Raw genomic sequence first — 20204 nt, forward strand, 5'->3', positions numbered from 1 at the left:
CACAGGCCCGCGGCATCGAGCGCTCTGCTTGCTGAGGGAGGCCCCACGAGAACTCACCTATTCTGAGTGGCAGCCTCGAGTTCAAAAATATCGAAGTCCCAGTGGTCCTCATTTTCCATGGCCTGAGCGACGCGCGGCGGGACGTCGTGAAGGGAGATGGGAGTGATCATATGGCCCGAGGCTTGGTGCAGGCCTGGGGAGTGGTTAATTTGGAGAATGGCATTAACAAGCTTTCTGGCATTCGCTCTTCCTGAGGAGGGGCAGTGCTGTGTTTCTGAGGTTTTAGGATATGCCGAGAAAACTGCTAACAGCTGAGAAAAACTATCTGAAAAGTTTATTATTTTCATCACTTAAGCTTGACTGTAATGTAAATAGCAATCCAAAAAAGGAAAAAGGAAAAACTTACCTTTTGCTGAAAGAACATATTCATTCCCAGAGAGCCTTCGCAAACCATCCTGATAAAAATCAAGAAAACAAGAAAAAGGGAAGTCACAATCAGGTCACAGCTGCCCTTTACTTCTTGAGGACCCCAGGACAGTTGGTCCCGGAGGACAGGAAAGGGCAGCATGCCTCATCAGTGCGCCCCAGGGAGCCCGTGCCCCTTCTGGAGGTGCACAGCCTTGCCGGGGAGGCCTGGCTAGACCCAGGATAGCGCCGGGCCGGGCAGAGGCCGGGGGCAGGCCTGGCTTTCCCACGGGCACGCCGGGTGGCTCTGTTTCCCAGGGACAATGCCCCTCTGCCCTTGGTCCCAGTGGACACCAGGCTTCCTACAAGAGCTGGAGTCTCCCTTGCTCCGAGCGTCCTCTCTCTGCCCAGCCATCTCGGGGGTGAGAGCTGCTTCCAGACCACCATCTGGGCCCTGCAGCAGCCCCTTCTCCATCCCGTGGTGACTCCCCCCGCCACAGTGCCCCTCTGCTCCCCTCGCCCACAGGCCGGAGAAGCCTCTGCCACAATAGGCCAGACCTGTGTTACACAGGATCATCCCTGCGGACCATGCCACCTTTTCTGAAGTCACTGGGTGTCTTAAAAATTACATTTAAGACATCAAGACTTCATAAAGCAAGAACTGCGAGGGAAGGTGAATTTTATTTCTGACCAACACAAAGATGGCAGCAATGGACCGATCAGTTTTCCACCAGGTCGTATTTCCCTTGTAAGACCCCTGCCCTAGATGGGCTAGAGGCGGCGCCGAGGGCCTCTCCAGAGCCCGGGGTACAAAGCCCCCTTCTGATCAGATGGTCCCAAGTCATTCTTGCCCCATCAAATCACCAAATCTGTAGAATGTTTGGAGGGAAATCATGCCCCATCTCTGGGGTCCTCTTTAAGTGTATATATTTTCTCTGTTTTGTAATGTAGTATAGAACATTTCATTTTTTTTCTGCCCCAGTTTTCAAAATCTTTAAAAACAATTAAACATTATTTAAATAAACCTCCTGCAGAACCCCAAAGCGAAAGTGGAGCCCTAGCGCCGCAGACAGTCTAGAACATGCCCCTCCCTGCTCTGCTCCAAGCCGAGGTCTGGGGTGGGGGCAGCCAGTGGTGCGGGCTCCGGGCAGAGCCTACCATGCAGACAGGCAGGCAGAGGGCTCCACGTAGCCCAGCCCAGGAACAGGTAACAGCGGGACAAACAGCAAGAGCAGGCTCCAGCCAGCAGACCGGCCAGCGCACTTACAGACATGAGGCCCCCAACCAGGTCGTTGGCGTGAGGATCGTCATCCTTAGCACCGAATTGCGGTGAATATAATTCAGTGGTTCTCAGAATTTCAAGCACGCGGTCTAAGGCTTCTGTCACAGGCATGGGACTGTTTTCCTGGGCAGCGTTGATAATATTGATAACCTACAATGTGGAAAGAAAGGCTTGAGCTTCCTCACCATAAAAACAACGGGAAAGCCACCTAGAGCCAGGCTGGCAGCCGAGCTCAAGGCTGCCTGAGGCCTGGCTCGCTCTTCACGCCTCAGTCCTCTCCCTCCAGAGGAAGCCGCTCCCTGCCCTTGGGGAGCACTGTTACTGTTGCGGGTCCCTGTTCGTTCTCACTGGCAACAATCAACTGGGGGAAGCAAGGGACATCCCTGCTCAGCAGACACCGACCACGAACCGCCTCACCTTGGTGATGGGCGCCTCAATGGTCATGGAATGTATCCGCGCCAGGGAGGAGTGTCGTCGCTGGCTGGCCACTGTGGAGAGAGCACAGGAGCAGAGATCAGGGTAGGCACAGCCTCACACACCTGCCCCGGGCCAGGGCTCCACGTCCCCCTCTCCCTGGCCTCAGTGTGCCCATCTGCAGAACGAGGGCGCAGGGCCAGAACCGCCCAGCTCACTGAGCTCCCTTCCCGTCCCAACAAGCCCCCTCTGCTTCCTTCGGTTCTAGGCACTAGGATGCACGTGCCCCCCCAGTCCAAACTTCTGACGTCAGAGAGAAAACAGGAAACAATCTAGCACGCCAAGGCCAAAGACAAGCCTCTTTTTGTCCTTATAATAATACAGCTTTATAACTATACAGCTTGCTGCTATCCAGGAGTGAGAATGTTCTGGAAGACAATGCGACCCAGGCTCTCTGCGTGGCAGGAGCTATAACTACAATTCACCATGAACTGAAGCACATAAATTTCTCATGAGTTTTCAAAGTACCCTGCGGGGTTTTCCACTGTTATGCTTAATCTAATCAGGTAAACACCTTAACCAAGGTGAGCAGCAACTCCAAGGCTCTGGAATTTAACTTTTTGTTGCTCCTGCAAGATGTGGTTCCTTTGGGTGGTGGCGGGGGAGCGGAGCCCAGCAGTACGCAGGCAGGAAAACACAGTCACACAGAGTTCTGTGTGTCTCCCTGAAAGCGCCACTGTCGGGCCGAGTGCTCTTTACCAAAGGCCTTACAGGAACACACAGTGTTCACAGACTGGCGTGGCCGCTCACATTGCCAGCCCAGTGGGAAAAACTGCGAGACAAACCAGCTCAGGGGCTCTCAAAGGCTTCAAATGCTGGCGACCAACAAAACGCTTGCAATCTAATTTTGGTGACTAGCATATGGTTGCCAACTTTCCACTTTACCCAGTGCGGTTATGAAACCAAAAATAAAAACCATGTTTTATCACCATGTCATAGGAAGACTTGTTGTTTAAAAATATGATAGTGAACATGCTTGCAAAAAACAAATGGTATAAATGCAATAAAGTTAGAAAAAACGTATAAAGATTGTTCTGTGTGTGCACAAAATCCCAGAGAATCTACAGACATCTGACAATCAGTGTATCAGGATTATTTGGCACAAAGTCAGTACACAAAAGCCAACTGTAACTCTGTATGGAAGCATATTTCTGATGACAAAACATCACCAAACTTACAAATAAAAACAAAACACACTTCCAGTATTAAACACTGAAGTGTGAGCTACACACGAGATCAATATTTTTTAACCCGCTTATTCCAGTTTAGGGTCAAGAATGGCCAGAGCCTCCCTGGCAGCTACGGTGCAGGCGGGGCCCCTTCTGCACAAGCCCCACCCCCACCAGAGGGGGCACCTAGACGTGCCCATTCATCTCTGGGAGGTGGGAGGAAACCAGAGGACCAGGAGGAAACCCACGCAGACGCGGGGAGATCTGGTACCCTCTGCACACACAGTGACCTGGCCAGCAACTGCTCTTTTTCTATCAACATTGAACAAAATGAGGTTATTCGAGGACCTGCTGTATATTGTTAATTTTCAAATGCATTACTCATACCATTACAACAGATGAACTACAGAAGAGATCGTAAAACGTACCTTTCCCTCCTCTTTATTCCCTGAGTCCATCAGAAGGCTCAGGATGGAGCCCACTGGCAGGAGTGGGAGGAGGGGAGATGACACAGGTGGCTAGAAGGCGCCCTCCCCATCTGAGCCAGAGGCAGCCAGTGACGCGGGGATGGGGGGGGGGGTGTCGGGCCGCATGTGCTCCGCACTGTGTGGCCAACACCTCCTCTCGTCTCGAGCACCTACCTTCATTTGTTCGAGAGGCCAGGCTTCTGACGTCCAGTGAGCTTTTTCTCTTGTCCTTATGTTTGCCCGACTGAGTATCTGTGGAAACAAATTATAAATCACCTGCTCAGAGGGATGTTAACACATTAATTACCGATGTAAAAATTTAAGACAAAACTTAGGATTTAAATTGCCACAAAAACCCACACAGTGCTTCCCAGATATGACTATGAAAATGAGGTTTTTAGGGCCTGAGTTTCTCAGACTGACCCACATGGTACAATTATGTAATTAGAGCCTCAAGATGTGACGTGAGAACTAGTAGAACTCCTCCTATTACAGCTCTGTAAGACTGAGTAAAATGGTAGGAAGATTCTGATCGCCACCCATACTTCCCCCAGAGGAAAAAAAAATCGTTTATGTATTTTTTTCTATAATACAAGATCTAAGAAGCCCCGGGGAAGAACATGCTCCCTCCCGAGGTAGCTCCAGCCCCTGGTTGGGGGTGCGGGTCAAAGGCCCATTTCTCTCCCTGTCCCCTCGCCCAGCCCCACTGCCTGTGAACGGGACCACTGCTCTTCTGGCTCCAAACGGGCTGCCTCAGCGGTCTCCCTGACCCCATGCCAATCAATGACAAGGCAGCGCTGGTCCTCCTGTCCCCTCCTCTGTGCACCTGCTGGGTGCCATGCGTGGTGCTGAGCCTCTCCAACCTGTCCCCATTTCACAGACGAGGAAACTGGCTCCGGCCGTCCACCTGCAGGCCCGTGCGCTCCGCCCCGCGGTGGTCCCGCCCCAGAGCTGCTCACCAGCGGGCCGGGTGCATCCCCACCTCCGAGACACCTTTGCACTGGCTATTTGCTCCTCTCCCCTTTCCGTGGGCACTGACCGCGAGCTTGTCACCCTCACTGCTGACCTCTGTGCTGCTTCACCTGAAGGACAATTCTTGCCTGACTTGACCTGTGGCACCAGATACAATGGATCACTCTTCCTGCAAACTCCTGGTTTGCCTAAGTCCATGCTCCTGGTTTTCCTTCCATCTCTCACTCCTCCTCCCTCATGGTTCCCTCTTTCCTAACCAGTCCCCATCCCTTGTGTTCCCAGATGTCTGTCCTGAGCCCTTCTCTTCCCAGGAAATACAATCTCCTTGGGAGGTTCCATCCTTTCTTCTGCTTTAAGTAATTCCTGGGTTGCTGCTTTATCCTGAGCTCTGGACTTACATCTTACCTGGTCACCTCCATTTGGGCACCCCTCAGGCACCGGGGAGCATCTCCCCAGCCCCGCCCCCTCCCCATGCGGCACCATGAAGGATGGTGTGTTGAGATTCCTTCTGCCCCCGTCACACAGAGTCCCCCACGTTCACGTCGGTGGCCTCACACCAGACGCAGGCCTGATCCAGACCCACTCCAGGTTTACAGCACAGACACTTATCACACCAAGTGTCTTTGGTGAGGAAGTATGATGTGAAAACAACACGTAGGACACTTAAAAGGGGACATGTGCTGGGAAATGTGCTACTTTTCTGGACACCCAGAATCTGAGCTCCTTGTTCTGTGACTCCCACTACAGAAGGGGAGGCCAGAGGCCTCCTTACTCCCCGCCCAGAGCCCGCCCCCGGCGGGGAGGCCATGGGGGAGGCCGCCTGTCCCGCGGTGCTGGCAGCACCCCGTGCCCGGCCCCCGCCACGCTGCTCCGAGGGCCGCCGGGCCAGTCAGCCGGCTTCCCTTGGCTCCGGCTCTTTTCAGAGCAGCTCTTCAGCTTCCTTGTCCAACCTGTGAGCCACCCCGTTTCCTTCTAGTAACTCCTTTTCTTCTTCAGACCTGATTTTTGTGAGATATAACCAAGGCCTCCCAAGGCAGGGCCACCAGTTGAGTCTCTTGGACGTAAAGCCGGCTAGTTGCCGAGGGGGACGGCAACTGCGCAGCGCACGGCTCCTCTAGGTGAGAGGGGTGACCCCGAGGGGTGGGGGCGTGGGGCGTGAGCTAGTGAAACGACAGGAGGACCCGGCGCAGCTGCAGTTTGAGAGCCCCCCACCCCCCCAGCGGACGTCCTCTGTGACCGTGTCCCTGACTCCGCCTTCCCGTGCCAGCCGTCACTTCTGGCTGCCCGACTCTGGGCTGTCATTCAGCCCTTCTCTACCTCAGTGCCTTTCTCTGTAATAAAGAAATGCCAGTAATAGCCACGCGTACCTCACAGGGCTCGTCTAAATAGTTCTTAAAAATCTGAGTGAAGGCGCTCCCTGACCGTGTAGTGTAAGGGTTAGGGTCGTGCTGGCTCCACGTCGCCCGTGAGCTCTTGGATGCAAAAGCCGCGTCCGACCCTGTACTCCCCTCCCTCTTTCCTCTGTGCAGTTCGGCCCGACCATGACTGATGCGTCCCCGTTCTCCCCTCCCTGACTCAGGGCCACCCAATAGGTTCCCGCTGCCTCGGACCCCAATGCACGTGGTCTCTCCAGGAACCTGCCTTCTCCTCGCCTTTCCCACCACCTCCTCCTGGGTCGCCTCCATCTCCACACCCCTTCATCAGTTCCACATCTGTGCTACTTGCTGATGCTTTGCCGACAGCAAAACTTACACCCCGGCCCTGGTCTCTCTGCAGCGCATGGAAACAAGGGCCCTGGTGCCCAGCAGGCCCGCAGCGGAAACTTGCAGATGGACGAGCAGATGAGGGAACACGCGAGCCCGGGGCCTGGCAAGCGCGGCCTTCCACGGCCACCTTCCCCAGCCAGGTCACCACGCAACTGCTCGCGCCTGCTTTCTGCGCTCGGGCCCCTCACCACCTTCCCCTCGCTCCTGCCACCCCCTCCTCCTACCGTCTCCACGGTACTCCGCCCTGGCTGTTCTCTCTCCTCCAGACTACGGCGACACTGGCATTCTTGTCTCCGGCCCCTCCTTCCACATGATCTGTGTCACACACATGCTCTATAGCTTCTTAAGAGCTCAGACCTCACGCTGCCCCGCAGCTCCAACACCCTCAGGCTCCCGCTGCCTGCAGATGAAACCCTCCCCTGCTCCTAGCATCCTCCGTGCCGGTAAGATTTCATCCTTGCTCTTTCTAGAACTCTGCATTTTCCTCTTCTCAGCCTGTTTTTATTTCTGAAATGCTTTTCCTTCCACACACCCCCGTGTTATTCAAAGGCACCTGTCTTGTCTGGGGCTCTCTCCTCTTCCCCTGAGGCACCATGGCATCCCTGGTCCTTTGTCACCCACTACCGATCTCTTCTCATCACTTGCCACATGCCCCTCAGTATCAGCGTGACTCTGCTTTTCACACGAGAGCCCTGAACGCTCCCGAGGCCCCACAAGCACCACCCCAGCGTGTGCGCAGGGACTGGCCGTGTGGACTGAGCGCCAGCCCGCCGCTGCCCAGGTGGACATCCGTGGGCAGACCCGTTAGCCTTTCAGTCTCCTTATCTGCAAAAAGGAGTTTCACCTCCAGAACCCACCGGGGTATTACAAGGTTTCAATTCAACACAGTCAGCACAGAGCCTCGCACACAGTAAACACTCAGAAAGCACAAGGGCAACCTTCCAGGAAGGAATGAATGAGCTGTGTGCTGCGGCGGAAAGCACGTCCCTGAGGAATGGGACACAGTCCCCTTCCTGGACCATATGCAGTCGCACAGATGCAGGAGGAGCAGACTGTCTGAGGCCCAGGAGACAGGTACCAGGCGGGGCAAGTGCGAAGGCACCCGGCTCCCTCCTGTAGGCTGGCGGTGACCACCGTCGGGAGAGGCAGACGTCCCTGCGAAAGCTCCGCAGCCTGACACCCAGCACTCCTGCCCCTCACAGCCCCGATCAGGCTGACAAACCATCTTCACGTAAGGTCATGCACTCGAGGTGACCAGTTCTCTCCCCAGGGGACACCTGTCCAAATGTCCTACGTGCTCAGGGCCTGCGCCTCGCAGACCGGCCCGGGGAGCAGGGCTGCCAGGTCCTAGGACACAGTCGGATTGAGGGGCTGTTTTTACTTCATTTTTTCCAAAAGTTCAATGAACCCTAAGAATGAATATGGAGCACCGTACCTGTGTGAGTGTCAGACTGAACACATTCAGCTATTTTCTCAGCCTAAAAATAAATTTTAAAAGCCATTAGTTCTGATCGCCTAGGAATGCGAGAAGAGGAATCTTGCTGGGGGCAGGGGGCGCTGGGGGCCCAAGGGACCCCTTACATACCTTATTGTTGCCATGGCACACTCTGATAATGGACACATAGTGTCTAATTTTTCTGCAAGTAGAAAACAAGGCATTATTTCTCTCCCGACTCTCTAGTCTGACATATGTAGCTGTTTTTTCATTATCAAAAGAGCATCTCTCTTCCACAAGGTTCTCTAAGAAAAGCACTTCTATGGTTTGTGGCCAAGACCACCAATAAACAAGCATCTACAAACACCCTGCAGTGACTGTTGAAAAGAAGTTGACTCTTCAGGAAAAACAACAAAATTCTCCCAAGTCATCATAACATACAATAAAAAACACCTATGTGTTTAAAACTGTATTGCAGGTTAACCAACCAGAAGCCTGTCGTCCCTTCACAAGTTTTCATTTTCACGCCCCCGGGGCCCTCGGTCAGCGGGGAGCTGATGGCAAAGCAACCGGGGCTTATCTCAGAAGCTGCTGACTCTCCTCACTTACTGTTCCTTTGATTTTTTTTTTCTTTCAGTTTTTCCCCTGATAATCAAACTGATTATACACTTATCACAAAAAAAATTGGAAAGGACATAAAAAGGCAAAGAATCAGAACAGAGAACCCACACAGACCGTCTCCCTAAAGCCACCGCCAACTGGCAGCGAAGCCTGGTGACCAAGTGTGTGAGCCACGCAGCCCGCGCAGAGGCGCCGCCTGGCTCCGCCGAGCCCTGGCAGGCGGGCCTGGGGCCAGAGGCCGAGCACGAAGCCTCAGGTTCCTGATCCGGGAAACAGAGACGGCGCTTAGGATGAAGAGAAGGGCCGTCCGGCGGGCACTGGGCGGCGCAGGAGTGAAGGCCGCCATGGCCACACCGCCTCCCGGGGCCTTTCCCTTCCTCCGTTTTCGTGACTGAGGTCACACACTAGGTGCGGTTTTACATTTTGACTTTTGCGTCTGTCATGAGCATTTTTCCTTGTAACTTACTTTTCCATCGTTTCTAATGGTTGCACGTTGTACTGCTGGGTGTTCTATAACATAGTCATACTTTTCCATTGTTTATAGTACTTAAGACAGATTCTGAGAAAAACCATAGGAGATTTTTTTAGGCTCCTGACACACGGCTTTCCAATCTGTAGTCACATCTTCTTTACATGAGAGTTTCCACAAATGACACTATTTAAAATATTTTTACTTAATTTGATAGGTCTATGCAGCAATAACACATAGGCTATCAGATTAGATAGAAATCTTTTAAATGCGGGGAATCCATCAGTCAGTGTTCTTACTGTCCAGCGTAACGAAGGGGCGGTCCGATTGCGGAGCGTTAGTCCCCTGTGTGTCTGCGCGGTTGCAGCAAGAGGCTCGGAGTCTGGAGGGTCAGGCCGCAGGCACGAGGAGGCCGCCCTGGAAGGTGCTTCTGGGATGACACCTGACCTATTTCAAATCTTTCTTTCAAATCCCTGTATGCAGTTCTTAACTTACTTAAGTATTCAAAGTACATTTTATAATAAGTCAAACATGGTACGTTGGTTGGAGCACCTGTTTTTTCCACTTACCCTCCCTGTCCAGTGACAGGTATTATCTTCACATTTTGTTGTACATTATCTCCGTTTTTGGCATAGTAAATTCCTTGCCACTCCTATAAATGGAATGTAAGCATCATTATACTTTCTGTTCAAAACATAAATCCAAGAACATTTTCCACTGCAGGCGCCGATGCATTTACCGTTGTTTAAATAATTAGCATGAAAGGCACCGTGGCCCCAGACACAACCCTGTGCGACCTGACACTCCTTGCCCTCCCACGTCCACCTCATCCTGGCTGCTGACAAGAGCTGGCCGCCGCCGTCTCGGTGACCACTTGTGTGCCGTCTGCTGGCAGAAGAGGCCCCTGGCCCGCAAGCAAGCGGAGGGCACTCCCTCACTTCACCTCCCAAGCTCCGCCCCTCATGGCTCCCACCTGCACGGTGGTGTGCGGGGGGGGGGGCGTGTGGCCCCGGCCCTGCATTTGGGAGGGGAGAACAGGACTACGAGAGACGGGAACATTCCGGGGCCACTGGCATGTGGGCTGCTACCACCGCCGGGGTTGTGGGAGGCTTTTGGACCCGCTGAGTCTGGGTGGGGACGAGGAGGTGACGGCCAGGACCGGGTTCAGGCAGCACACACAGGCGAGACCTTAAAATGCACGGCTGCCATTGCATTAGTCGCGCTCTCAGATTAGACAAAACAGAGGCTTGCTTTCCGAGCAGAACCGCAGCCTCAGGAGCAGGTGCATGCAGGACGGGGCTGCGGTGAGAAGAGGGGGCTTCGGGCAGCACCCCTGCTCTGGAGGTGGTGCGAGCGGCCTGGGAGAAGCCTGTTCATGGTACCACCTAAAAGGCCCTGAATTCCTCCAGGAGTCACCAAGGGCTCTCCAGCTGTGACAACCCCTAAAACCTGCTCACCGCAGGACATGCCCCACAGGGGGTTGTGCAACCTCCTCAACCGTCTGGAGCCCCAGAGGGTCTCGGGGTCCAGGACCCCAGGATCCACTTCCTCTAAGGGCCTGGACAGGACCAGAGCGGAGCCCGGCAGGGGCTGTGCCCCCATGGCAGCTGGGCGGCTCAGCTCAAGTCTCCTGTCCAGGCCCTTAGAGGAGGTCGATCCTGAAATCTCCTAGGCATGGGGCGTGGTGACCCGCACGAGACGCCAGCAGTCAAACCTCATCCTCAGGCTCCTCTGGAAAAGGGGCTCCAAGAGAAGCCAGGACCCCGAGAGCAGAGGACGGTTACCCATGCTTCCTGGTGCGCTTCTGAGAACAACGGCACCAACGAAGGACTGAACTCGGAAAGAGCCAGAGAGCCCAGCTCAGTGCTCACTGGCCCAGGAGCAGAAGGGCGGCGCGGGCGTGACTAAGTGCTCGCCAGGGGCAGGGGGGGCTGTTGGCGGTTGGCACGCTGGGCACAGGCATGGGCTACACAGGGATCCCAGGCGGAAACGCACATCCTGTCCTCCGCGTCCACACGCGCCTCGGCAGACAGGCCTCGGGGTTGCTGCTGAAGCTCACTATCAAGAGAAGGAGGGGAGGTGGAGCGCGGTGGTGGTTTGCCCAAGTCTGTGCAAAGAGCACCAGCACTGAATGGGCAGACTGTACAGCGTGCGAATTCTCTCAACAGAGCTGTGAGATTTCAAAAAGAGCGGCAGAAACAGGAGAGACCAATTCAACCAGTCAGCGCTTTAAGAGCATATCCGGGACTTTCTCCTCTGGTCCTTTCTGAACAGACGGAGGCAGCTGTCAGCTACCGGCCAGGGCCGAACAGTCCGGCCGTCAGAGCAGGACACGCCAGCAAGGACTCTGCTGGGGTAACAGAGTGGCCTGTGAGATTTCCAGTCACCAATGGAAACTAAAAATATTTACTTGCCATATATCATACTTATCAAAAATCTATTTTAAAATATTGACCTACCATAAATTCTTAAGTTTTAGTTCCTGAGAGTAGCCAAGTTCTGCCCTAGAACACCGCTGGGAAGGTCACAGCTGGTAGTGTACGTGCACACGAACTCCACGCAAGGCCCCGGCACCCGGCCGCGCCCGGCACAGGCCTGCCCCACGCAGGGGCCCCGCACGCACACCCTCTCCGGCCGGCCCCGCGCCCTGCCGCACCAAGACCCACACCTCCCTCCTGCTCCGGGGCAGGTGCCGGGCCACGCTGGGCTTCTCCAACTCAGTCCCTCCTCAGGGCTCCTCCTCTTAATTAAATCACCACCCCCCGCCGTCCTACGCCCAGGCCTAGCACAGTGCTTGCCATGGTACATGGTCAAGGAACAGCCAGGGCTTCTGTGTACCAAGCGGAAAAGGCAGGCCGGGGTGCGAGGACAGAGCCCCGGGAGCCTGGCCAAACGCGTGGGGTCTGCACGGGGGAGTGACGGGTTACGCCGTCCCTCATCCAGTGCAGGCGGACTGACTGGAGGGGGGCTGGGAGGCGGGAGCCCCCGCTGGATTGGACCACCACAGCCCCAGGGCGTGACAGGCCCTGAACAAAGCCAGGCCCAGGCAGCGGACACTCAGAGGCAGGAGCTCAGCAGACATCAGGCTTGGTGACAGACTCCACGGAGGAGACTAATGACTGTGAAAAGATAAAGGGCTCCGCGGCCGTACGTCACTGTCCCTGGCAGGCGCCGGGCAGCCAACCTTTATTCAGCGCCTACAACACCCACTTTCTGAGGCAAAACACTCAAAATTTCTGGAAGAGAAGAGCAGTGGAAGGCCCAGGTATGTGAGGAGACAGGGGCCACGGGCCCTGACAGAGCCCTGGGGAGGAAGGGAAGGGGGAAGAGTCCAGAAGCTCGCATGAGGGGCACAGGGCAGCGTGGGCGGCAGCCTGCACACTGAGGTCCCACGGCGTCAGCCCCCAGCAGGAGGAGCCGCCCCTGAGGGCAGAGAGCGGCGGGGGTTTGCAGAGAGCGGCGTTGGCAACGTTCTCTGCATGAACGTCTGTTTCTCGTCTGCCCCCACGACTAGCTGACCGATGGGCACCCCTAGAATCTGACAATCTAAAGCCCCCACCCATCACCTAACGCCCTCCGAGGCCTCCCCCTGGCTTCCAGCGCACAGCTGCACTCTCCCCCCGAGCAGGGTGCCACCTCGCCCGGGGCCCTCATTCTCCCAGGGCGACTCCATTAGAAAGGCCCTATGTTCTTGCAGGTGCAAAGCCGGCCCAGCGAAGCGCCCCGTCCTGCTGCAGGGCTGCCAGACGACGAGCACGTTGCTGACAAAGGACAGACGGCTACTTTTCCCGTCTTCCCAAGAACCCTGAACACACACACACACACATACACACACACACTCACCCCCCCACACTCCCCGCCCCAAGGTTCCTCTCTGAAAATAAAGAACCGCAGAGGTCGGAAATGCCATCGTCTTCCAGATTCTCCACTCATTGTCAATACGGAGTTCAGAGAACACGTCTCCTGCTCTTCGAGTTTGAGGCCCTTTGTACCTGTGCCTGGAGCCCGGCCGTGTAACTCCGGGGTGAGATGCGCCCACCTGGATCTGGGGGATCCCAGGACCAACAGCTCATCCGCTGCAGGGCCTCTGTCCGCCTCTCCTTGCCACCTGAGCGTAGCTACCGTCAGACCAAGGCGCACCAGGGCGGCCCGGGCCCTAGTGCCAGCCTGGGAGGCCACGGCAAAGCCCCCCGCCCCAGGCTGCTGGGTCTCAGGCGATGGCTACCCTGTCCTTGCTTCTGAGGATGCTCCTCTCACGTGGTGGGCAGATCCCTGGCTCTAACCTGGGCGGTGCGCCTGACACCTGAGGGTCCCTCCATCTACCTTAGATGTCCTTTCTCTCTTTCTCCTAAGAAATCATCATCATGTGCTCAGAGCCACGGGAAAGCAGAGGGACACCCACCCACTCATGGTGTCTTCGAGGGGTCCAAGCACGTGGGGCGTGAGCCTGTGAAGGCGCCCCAGCCCTGCGGCAGACTGCTGTTTCCTGCGGCGGGACAGCGCTGGCCACAGGGGAAAGGGTGTCACTGCCTCCGGGGCCTCCACAGTGAGCAGAAAAGCAGGTCACCAGCTTCTCAAGGTTTTTTTCAATAACCTTATTAATAGTCCCTACCCACCCAACTTCCAAAGGGTAAGATGAGCCCAGCGGGAAAGACTAAGAATGTCTATGACAAGCTGGAGCTCTTCCTTCTCACCATAACCTAGAACCGGCGTCAGACGCCACTGGTCAGAGAGAGAAGCCCTCTTCCAGCCCAGGCCTGCCTTGCCTTGTCTGCCCTTCAGCACCGTGGCTACGCAACTTCACACTCCTGAGCAGTGATTTCCTCTCATCTTTCTGTTTGGCACCCCGGAATATGAGCTCTCTAAGGCAGGACTTTGTCTTTAGGTTTTCTTTCTAAACCAGAATCCAGCAGAGTGCCTGGCACATAGGACACGTTTTCAAAAAACGCGGCACGCGTGAACGAGGCTCAGAGAACCGCTGGGCACGGGTGCGCTCTGAGAACGTGCCTCTCATCAGCATCCACTACTTGGAAGATCAACTATTCAGAGGATCAACTTAGTTACTACAAAGATGAAAACAATGACTTTAAGTGTCAATGAAAGGTACTCTGATTACTGGCTCATCATACACTTTCTTGGCCTCAGTTTCCTCATCTGCAAAATGGGAATAACAGGGAAAACATCACTGCACCCCTCTCCTGCCCTGCTGGGAAGAGTAAGACTGAGATGACCTGGCACGTCAATGTGCAACAAACGCTAAGTCTCCTTCCTTCCCTCTCTGTTACGTGAAAGTAAAAAAGGTACTAACCTCTTACTTACCTTCCCCGTCTTGATGCATGAATTTATGGTATCGAGCAAATCTGCCTTTTTTTCATTTATAGGCACTTCTGCTAACTCCTTCCCTATTAAGTCACCTGATTCATAGCCCATTGTTGTTTCAAATGCAGGATTTGCATACTGGGGAAGCAAAAAAAAAAAAAAAAAGGTATTGGGTAAATTAAAAGAAAATTTTGAAAATAGGACAATGAAGACTGTTCCCTAAGCCACCACGTGTCCCCGCTGAGGCTCAGGCGCCTGGGGCTCACCACCCGGTTCTGAGGCCCCAAGAGCACAACCCCTGAGCAGCCCTGGAGTCCAGGGAAGCCTCTGCCCAGTGGCGCCTGGCGGGGCTTTCTGCAGGGTGCGCCTGAGGCTGTGCGGGTAGCAGGTCCCCTCCCAATGAAACGCCAAGGAAACAGCCCCGTGGAGACAGACCAGGGGCTAAGGCTTAGATCATGAACAGTGGAACAAAGCACCAGACTGGGATCCAGAACACCCAGGCCCTAAGCCTGCAAGTCCCTGAGCCCCACCACGTCTCAGACTGCGCATCTGTTTGATGGGGAGAAAACATTCAGCTTGCCTCTCTCGTGTGCGGCAAATGAATAACATATTTGGAAAGCAGGCTGTGAATGAGGAAGCGTTGGCAAAATAAGGTTTTACGGTTAAATTTCAAATAGGCCTAGAAAACTAGAAAAAAAATGTATGGGAAAGCTATGCATGTGCTGCTAATAATTATTATTGTTGTTGTTATTATTACTATTAGGATGATGACAAAATAATGCCCAAAACTGTCTCTTCTCCTTGGCAGGCACTGTAGCAAGCACTTCACACACAGTAACTCACTGAGTCCTCGGAACACCCTTATAAAGGTAGGTCATTGTTCGTATTAGCACTCCCCCCAATTTGTACAGATGAGAGCGCATGCAGCCAGAGCACGTCTTGCCCCAAAATGCTCTGCCAGGATGGGGCTGAGGCCTGTGTGACACCGCCCTGAGCCCTCACCCACCTCGCTGTCTCTTGGGGCACCAGCTGGGGAAGGGGACACCAGCTCTCTATCAAGAAGGTCACAAGGAAGAGTCAAGGGAAGTCAGTCAAAGTGGAGCTACCCTCAGACAAAAGGGACCCACAGCCTGCTGTTGGCGTTCCTACAAGCGCGAGCTCTGTTGCCGTAAGTCACTTACGCAAACCCACTCTGCTAATAATGGGTGGTTGGTTCAGTAATTCCTAGGTTATTTGTGCAGTTTTGAGAAGTTTCTATTAAACTTATATAGGTGTAAACTACTTTCAAAACCAATGAGAAAGGCAAGAGCTCACAAACCTTCTCCCTCGTACACCCGCCCCCCTGCCAGGAATAATCTTCTGGGTGAAAGTCTCTCCTTAAACAAAAAAAGTATTTACTAGCACCTCTTCTTACTTATAGTGAACTTATTTTAAGTTACACATTTTAAATATTTCATTCTGATAATGCTCTATGGAGAAAACTGGTCTCTTGAACTTCAGAAAGAAAGAAAACAATCATATTGGAGGGGTTCAACTCTAAAAACGACAACAAGCAAACCCAGAAGTCCAGAAGGACAGAAATGCCCAAGTAACAAACCTGTATAATGTGGTCTTCACTTATAATTTCAATTGCTTCTTGACTTTTCTCTAATGCAGTGAATACTGAGTTACAAGCCCTTTATGGGTAGGAAAAAAAAAGGGCAGATTAATATAAGTACTATAAAATCTAATACAATCCCAGGGTATTACATCGCCTTGTTTAAATGTGTTTTTGTCTGATTAAAAAGGTAATGAATGCTAATCCGAAAAAGAGGGGATAAATATTAAGAAGCCTAAAGAAGAAATCAACTCCTCCTGCAACACCACTACGTGGTGCCCTTCCTTCCCGCCTGAGGACCAGGGGACGGGGCAGGACACACTCCAGGATTCAAACCACAGCCCTTCACTGGCTGTGGGACCCAGGGCACAAGGCGGAAACTCCTGAGTCTCCCTTCCCGCCATCTGAGAGTCCCTGGGAGGCGACTGAGTGAGACAGAGTCAAGAACCCTGCACAGACCTGCTAGAAAAGAGGCGGCCGGTCACCTGAAGCCACTATTGTGAATACATGCTTTTCACAAAACTGGGATCACTGGGATGATGAGCTTTATCCTGGGCTTTGCTCACTTAGCCTTATTTCGCGAGCACTCTCCCCCGTCCTTGGTGTTTGAAAACACTTATTCTTAATCCTCACACTAGGGAACTTTTATTGGTTTTACAGAGAGAGGAAGAGGTGGGGCAGGGAGAGAAACATGGATTTAGGAATATGTTTTTCCCAGTTTGGGTCGTCTAGTTGTCTAAATTTTTAACATTATTTAAGGTGGTCATGGTGTTTTTTTAAAACTGTAGGCGAACTTAACATTTTTATGTTGTCTAATCTGAATCTCTTCCTTCATGGAATCTGGCTTTTATGTCATGCTGAGTTTAGCCTGCTAGAGTTTATTTGGGGGTTGCCTGTGAGATTGGGCTATAACTTCATTTTCTTTCCAAGTAGTTAACCAGTCGTCACAATTCTATTCGTTGCAAAGCCTGCCCTTTTCTTTGTTCATTTAAATGGACATATTACTCATATACCAAAGTCTTACATGTACTCATCTATGTCCAGAGCTTACTGATCTAGGTGCAACACAAAGCCGCTTGCCATATTTTGGTGCATTTTAACATCCAGCAGAACAAGTCTAGACTCCCTTCCTGCCAAGTCTCTGTCCCACAGCCCCCTTACAACGGCCATCTCCCCCTGGCCGTCAGCCGGCACACGGCGGAGAGCAGAGCAGAGACAACGACAGAGGGTAAGCCGTGGGCAGACCCCTGACAGCCACGTGGGCCACAGTTTGGAGCCTGAGGTGGATCCTGAAGGCGGGGGCGGGGGGGGGGGGGGGGGGAGGTGGTAGCTGCAGAAGAGACGCACAGACAGAGTGCGTGGCCCTGCAGTGTGGAGAACGCGGAGGGGTCGTCAGGGCTGGCTGGAGGGAGTGGATGGTTTCACCATCCAGGTAAGAGGAGACAGTGGCCTGAAGAGGAGGAGGAGGAGCCCTATCCTCAGAGACTTAGGAAGCAGAACAAACAGGACCCGGGCGACTGAATGTGGGCATTCGGGAGGAAAAGCGGGAGCTTCCAATTAGGCAGGGCAGCGACTGCCTTTGCTGTTCCCTGCTTGGGAGATCTCAGTTGTCAGTCGGCCTCCCTGGGGCTCAGTTTCTGGATCCTGGTTGGACAGCACCGGCTCTACCCGCACCTCCCACTGCACCGTTCTCCTGCATCGGAAGGAGAAAGGTGGCCAAGCCCTCATGGGAGCCCGGCAGGGAGCGGCTGACTTCTTTTTGTCAGCCTCATAGAGTTTTACTAATTTTTCTGCTTTTCTTGAAAGCTCAACAAGGAGCTATGTTTTCACTCATTTCACTTAAAAAAAAAACTTTATCAAGAGCAAACAACAAAATGATTATTATCAATAACAGAATATGTCATCTATCAGAGATATAACCAATGTTTAAAGGTTGGCTGTGTGTATATTAAAAGTATTTTTCTTAAAAACCAAAACAGATAATTCAGTGTACATATTTTTATACCCTGCTTTTCATTATTATTTTAGAGTCCCTCTTTCAATCTTAGTCCCCAGTTGCTAACATGACAACTTGTTTAGCGCCCAGGCAGACTCCGAAAGCCTGTGTGAGGAGAGGAACCACCCCACCACCCAACCCGGTCTCAGCAGGAAGTCAGTCACCCCCCCCCCCAAAGACAGCTGTCACAACCAGGCCTTCACTTCACCTGTCCTGTGTGGCGTGGGGCATCTTGCAGAGGTGGCGTTACCTGAGTTTCAGCTGCGAGCGCACCTCCCCGAACTCCAGCTGCAGCAGCTCGTTGTAGCAGGCCATGAGGCTCGGGTTCTCCACGTACCTCTGCAGACAGAGCACACACGCGCCTAAGTTGCTGTGTCTATCAACAAAGATGGTTCTTGTCAACAAACTTCTCAATTTGGCAACTGGAATCTGAAAAATACTTTATCTTTCATGATGAATGGGAAATGAAAGCTGATAATTGATGGGCACCAAATTGCTTTTTAAAAAATAGGGCTTAAATATGCTTTCCTTTCAGGGCCTTCGGGGAAAGGATTTCGGTTGTGTGCGTGTCACTACCCGTTGGAATTTCTGAGTGTGCGAACTAGTTTTCCATCAGTTCTGTGAAATGCTCTTCACACATTATAGCGCTGCTCGTTCTCTTTCCTGTCCTTCTGGAACTCCTGCCATGTGCATGCTACGCCTGTACTCTCGCTCCACATTGCTTAGCCTCTCTCCAACCTATTTTCTATTACTCTGAGCTACACGATGAATAATTTTTCTGACCTACTGTTTAAGATTTTTATTTATTATGTGTTCATTTCTCAAAATTCCATTATGTTCTGCTTAAAATTGGCTATATCACTGTTCATAGCTTGCTAATCCTTTCAGATATTTCCAAGCTTACCTTGTCTTTTATTTCTTTACACATAATAAGCACAATTGCTTTAAATGCGCGCCTGATGATTCTAGTGCCTGAGGAGCGTGAGGGTGTGTCTCTGCCCCCTCCCACTAGCTCTCACTCACAGCCCGCCTCCCGCGCACCGGTCAGCTGTGGCTGGGCACTGTCTGCTGCCCTCCAGCAACTACTTGTGGAGAATCTCTGAGGCCAAAGACGAAGGGTCTTCCTCTGGGGAGGATCTTTATTGGCTCCTGCAGGTGCCTGGGAGAACTTCACACTAAATTCATGGTGTACGTTTTTTTGACTGCCTCACTGATATAAACTTGGGCTACAAATCTCCCCAAGGGCCAGCCTCACATAGGTTCTCTCCACTGTGATTCCCAAGGCTTGTTGGCAACCAGCTGGCAACACCTTCAGCCTTTAGGCTCAGGAGAAACCGACAGACTAGAGCCAGGGGTGGAGAGAAGGGGGCCATGTTGGGGTGGCCTTATTTCCAGAATCCCTGACGTGACTTTAAGGTTACACGTCTACAAACAGGCATTATAACAACACACCCTGGGGTGTAGCTGCTTGCGAGTGCACCCTTACAGAGGACTTTCACAGGCACAGTTCTGAGCGATTAAGAAAGCAGGGTGTTGTAGATTATTAGATCACTAGCTTATAAAGCGAAATCAAAATGTAACAGCACAAGGATAACAATTTTTTTCCTTCAAATTAATTCAAAACCTTTGCTGGCACTGAACTGAGATAAAATACTTTCTCGTGCTGAATTACACGTGCGCAATGAAGGGCGTACATACCCTTGTAAAGCCAGCAGCAATGAGGGACATCACAGACGACTCCTCTCTGTCTGCCCTGCAGAAGAACACAGCCAATGATCACAGACGGTTTTCATCAACTACATCTCACCTCTATGCCCACTAATTTATGTGACACTATGACTGTCCTATCATGAGTACTTTTGGATGAATTAGAGGAAGGTACAAATTAAAAGTATAAAATTAGAAACAGTTTTCTGTTTTAGTTTCACATACAGCTTTTTGGTAGTATAGAGTAATATTTGAAATATAAAGGTTACATTAACAGTCAAAATACAGGAATAACCATATTATCTATTTGATATATAAACCCTTTAATTTAGACTAAATTATTTCCTATCTCATCTTATTCTATTGCCTGTGTATCTTTTTAAAATCCCAGAAGGAGGGTGAAACAGGCAAACAAGGTCAATAGTGTGGTGAGAAAAAGAAATTAGAGTTTGGCAATGAGTAAGATGTGGTATATGCAAATGTCGGATTAAAATGTTATGAGCCAATGCCCCTTTAATAAAAATA

The 20204-nt window shown here is 52.4% G+C and overlaps 1 protein-coding gene across 2 annotated transcripts in view; it reads right to left on the reverse strand.

Moving 5' to 3' along the window:
• The window catches only part of PDE8A (phosphodiesterase 8A), an 81526-nt gene that overhangs the window by 11434 nt on the left and 49888 nt on the right, over positions 1–20204 (reverse strand). For both annotated transcript variants that reach the window (XM_054589154.1, XM_054589158.1), the window contains exons 5-16: positions 19671–19725; positions 18223–18311; positions 15977–16055; positions 14380–14517; positions 9630–9712; positions 8121–8172; positions 7971–8013; positions 3972–4049; positions 2105–2175; positions 1673–1837; positions 407–455; positions 58–193 (exon numbers count right to left, since the gene is read on the reverse strand). In XM_054589154.1, coding sequence (XP_054445129.1) covers positions 58–193; positions 407–455; positions 1673–1837; positions 2105–2175; positions 3972–4049; positions 7971–8013; positions 8121–8172; positions 9630–9712; positions 14380–14517; positions 15977–16055; positions 18223–18311; positions 19671–19725 — 1038 coding nt within the window. The remainder of the gene's footprint in view (positions 1–57; positions 194–406; positions 456–1672; positions 1838–2104; positions 2176–3971; positions 4050–7970; positions 8014–8120; positions 8173–9629; positions 9713–14379; positions 14518–15976; positions 16056–18222; positions 18312–19670; positions 19726–20204) is intronic.

Source organism: Pteronotus mesoamericanus, unplaced genomic scaffold (genome assembly GCF_021234165.1).
Source record: "Pteronotus mesoamericanus isolate MK-2021 breed Mesoamerican mustached bat unplaced genomic scaffold, CSHL_Meso_final contig_1242, whole genome shotgun sequence".
NCBI classification, from domain to species: domain Eukaryota; kingdom Metazoa; phylum Chordata; class Mammalia; order Chiroptera; family Mormoopidae; genus Pteronotus; species Pteronotus mesoamericanus.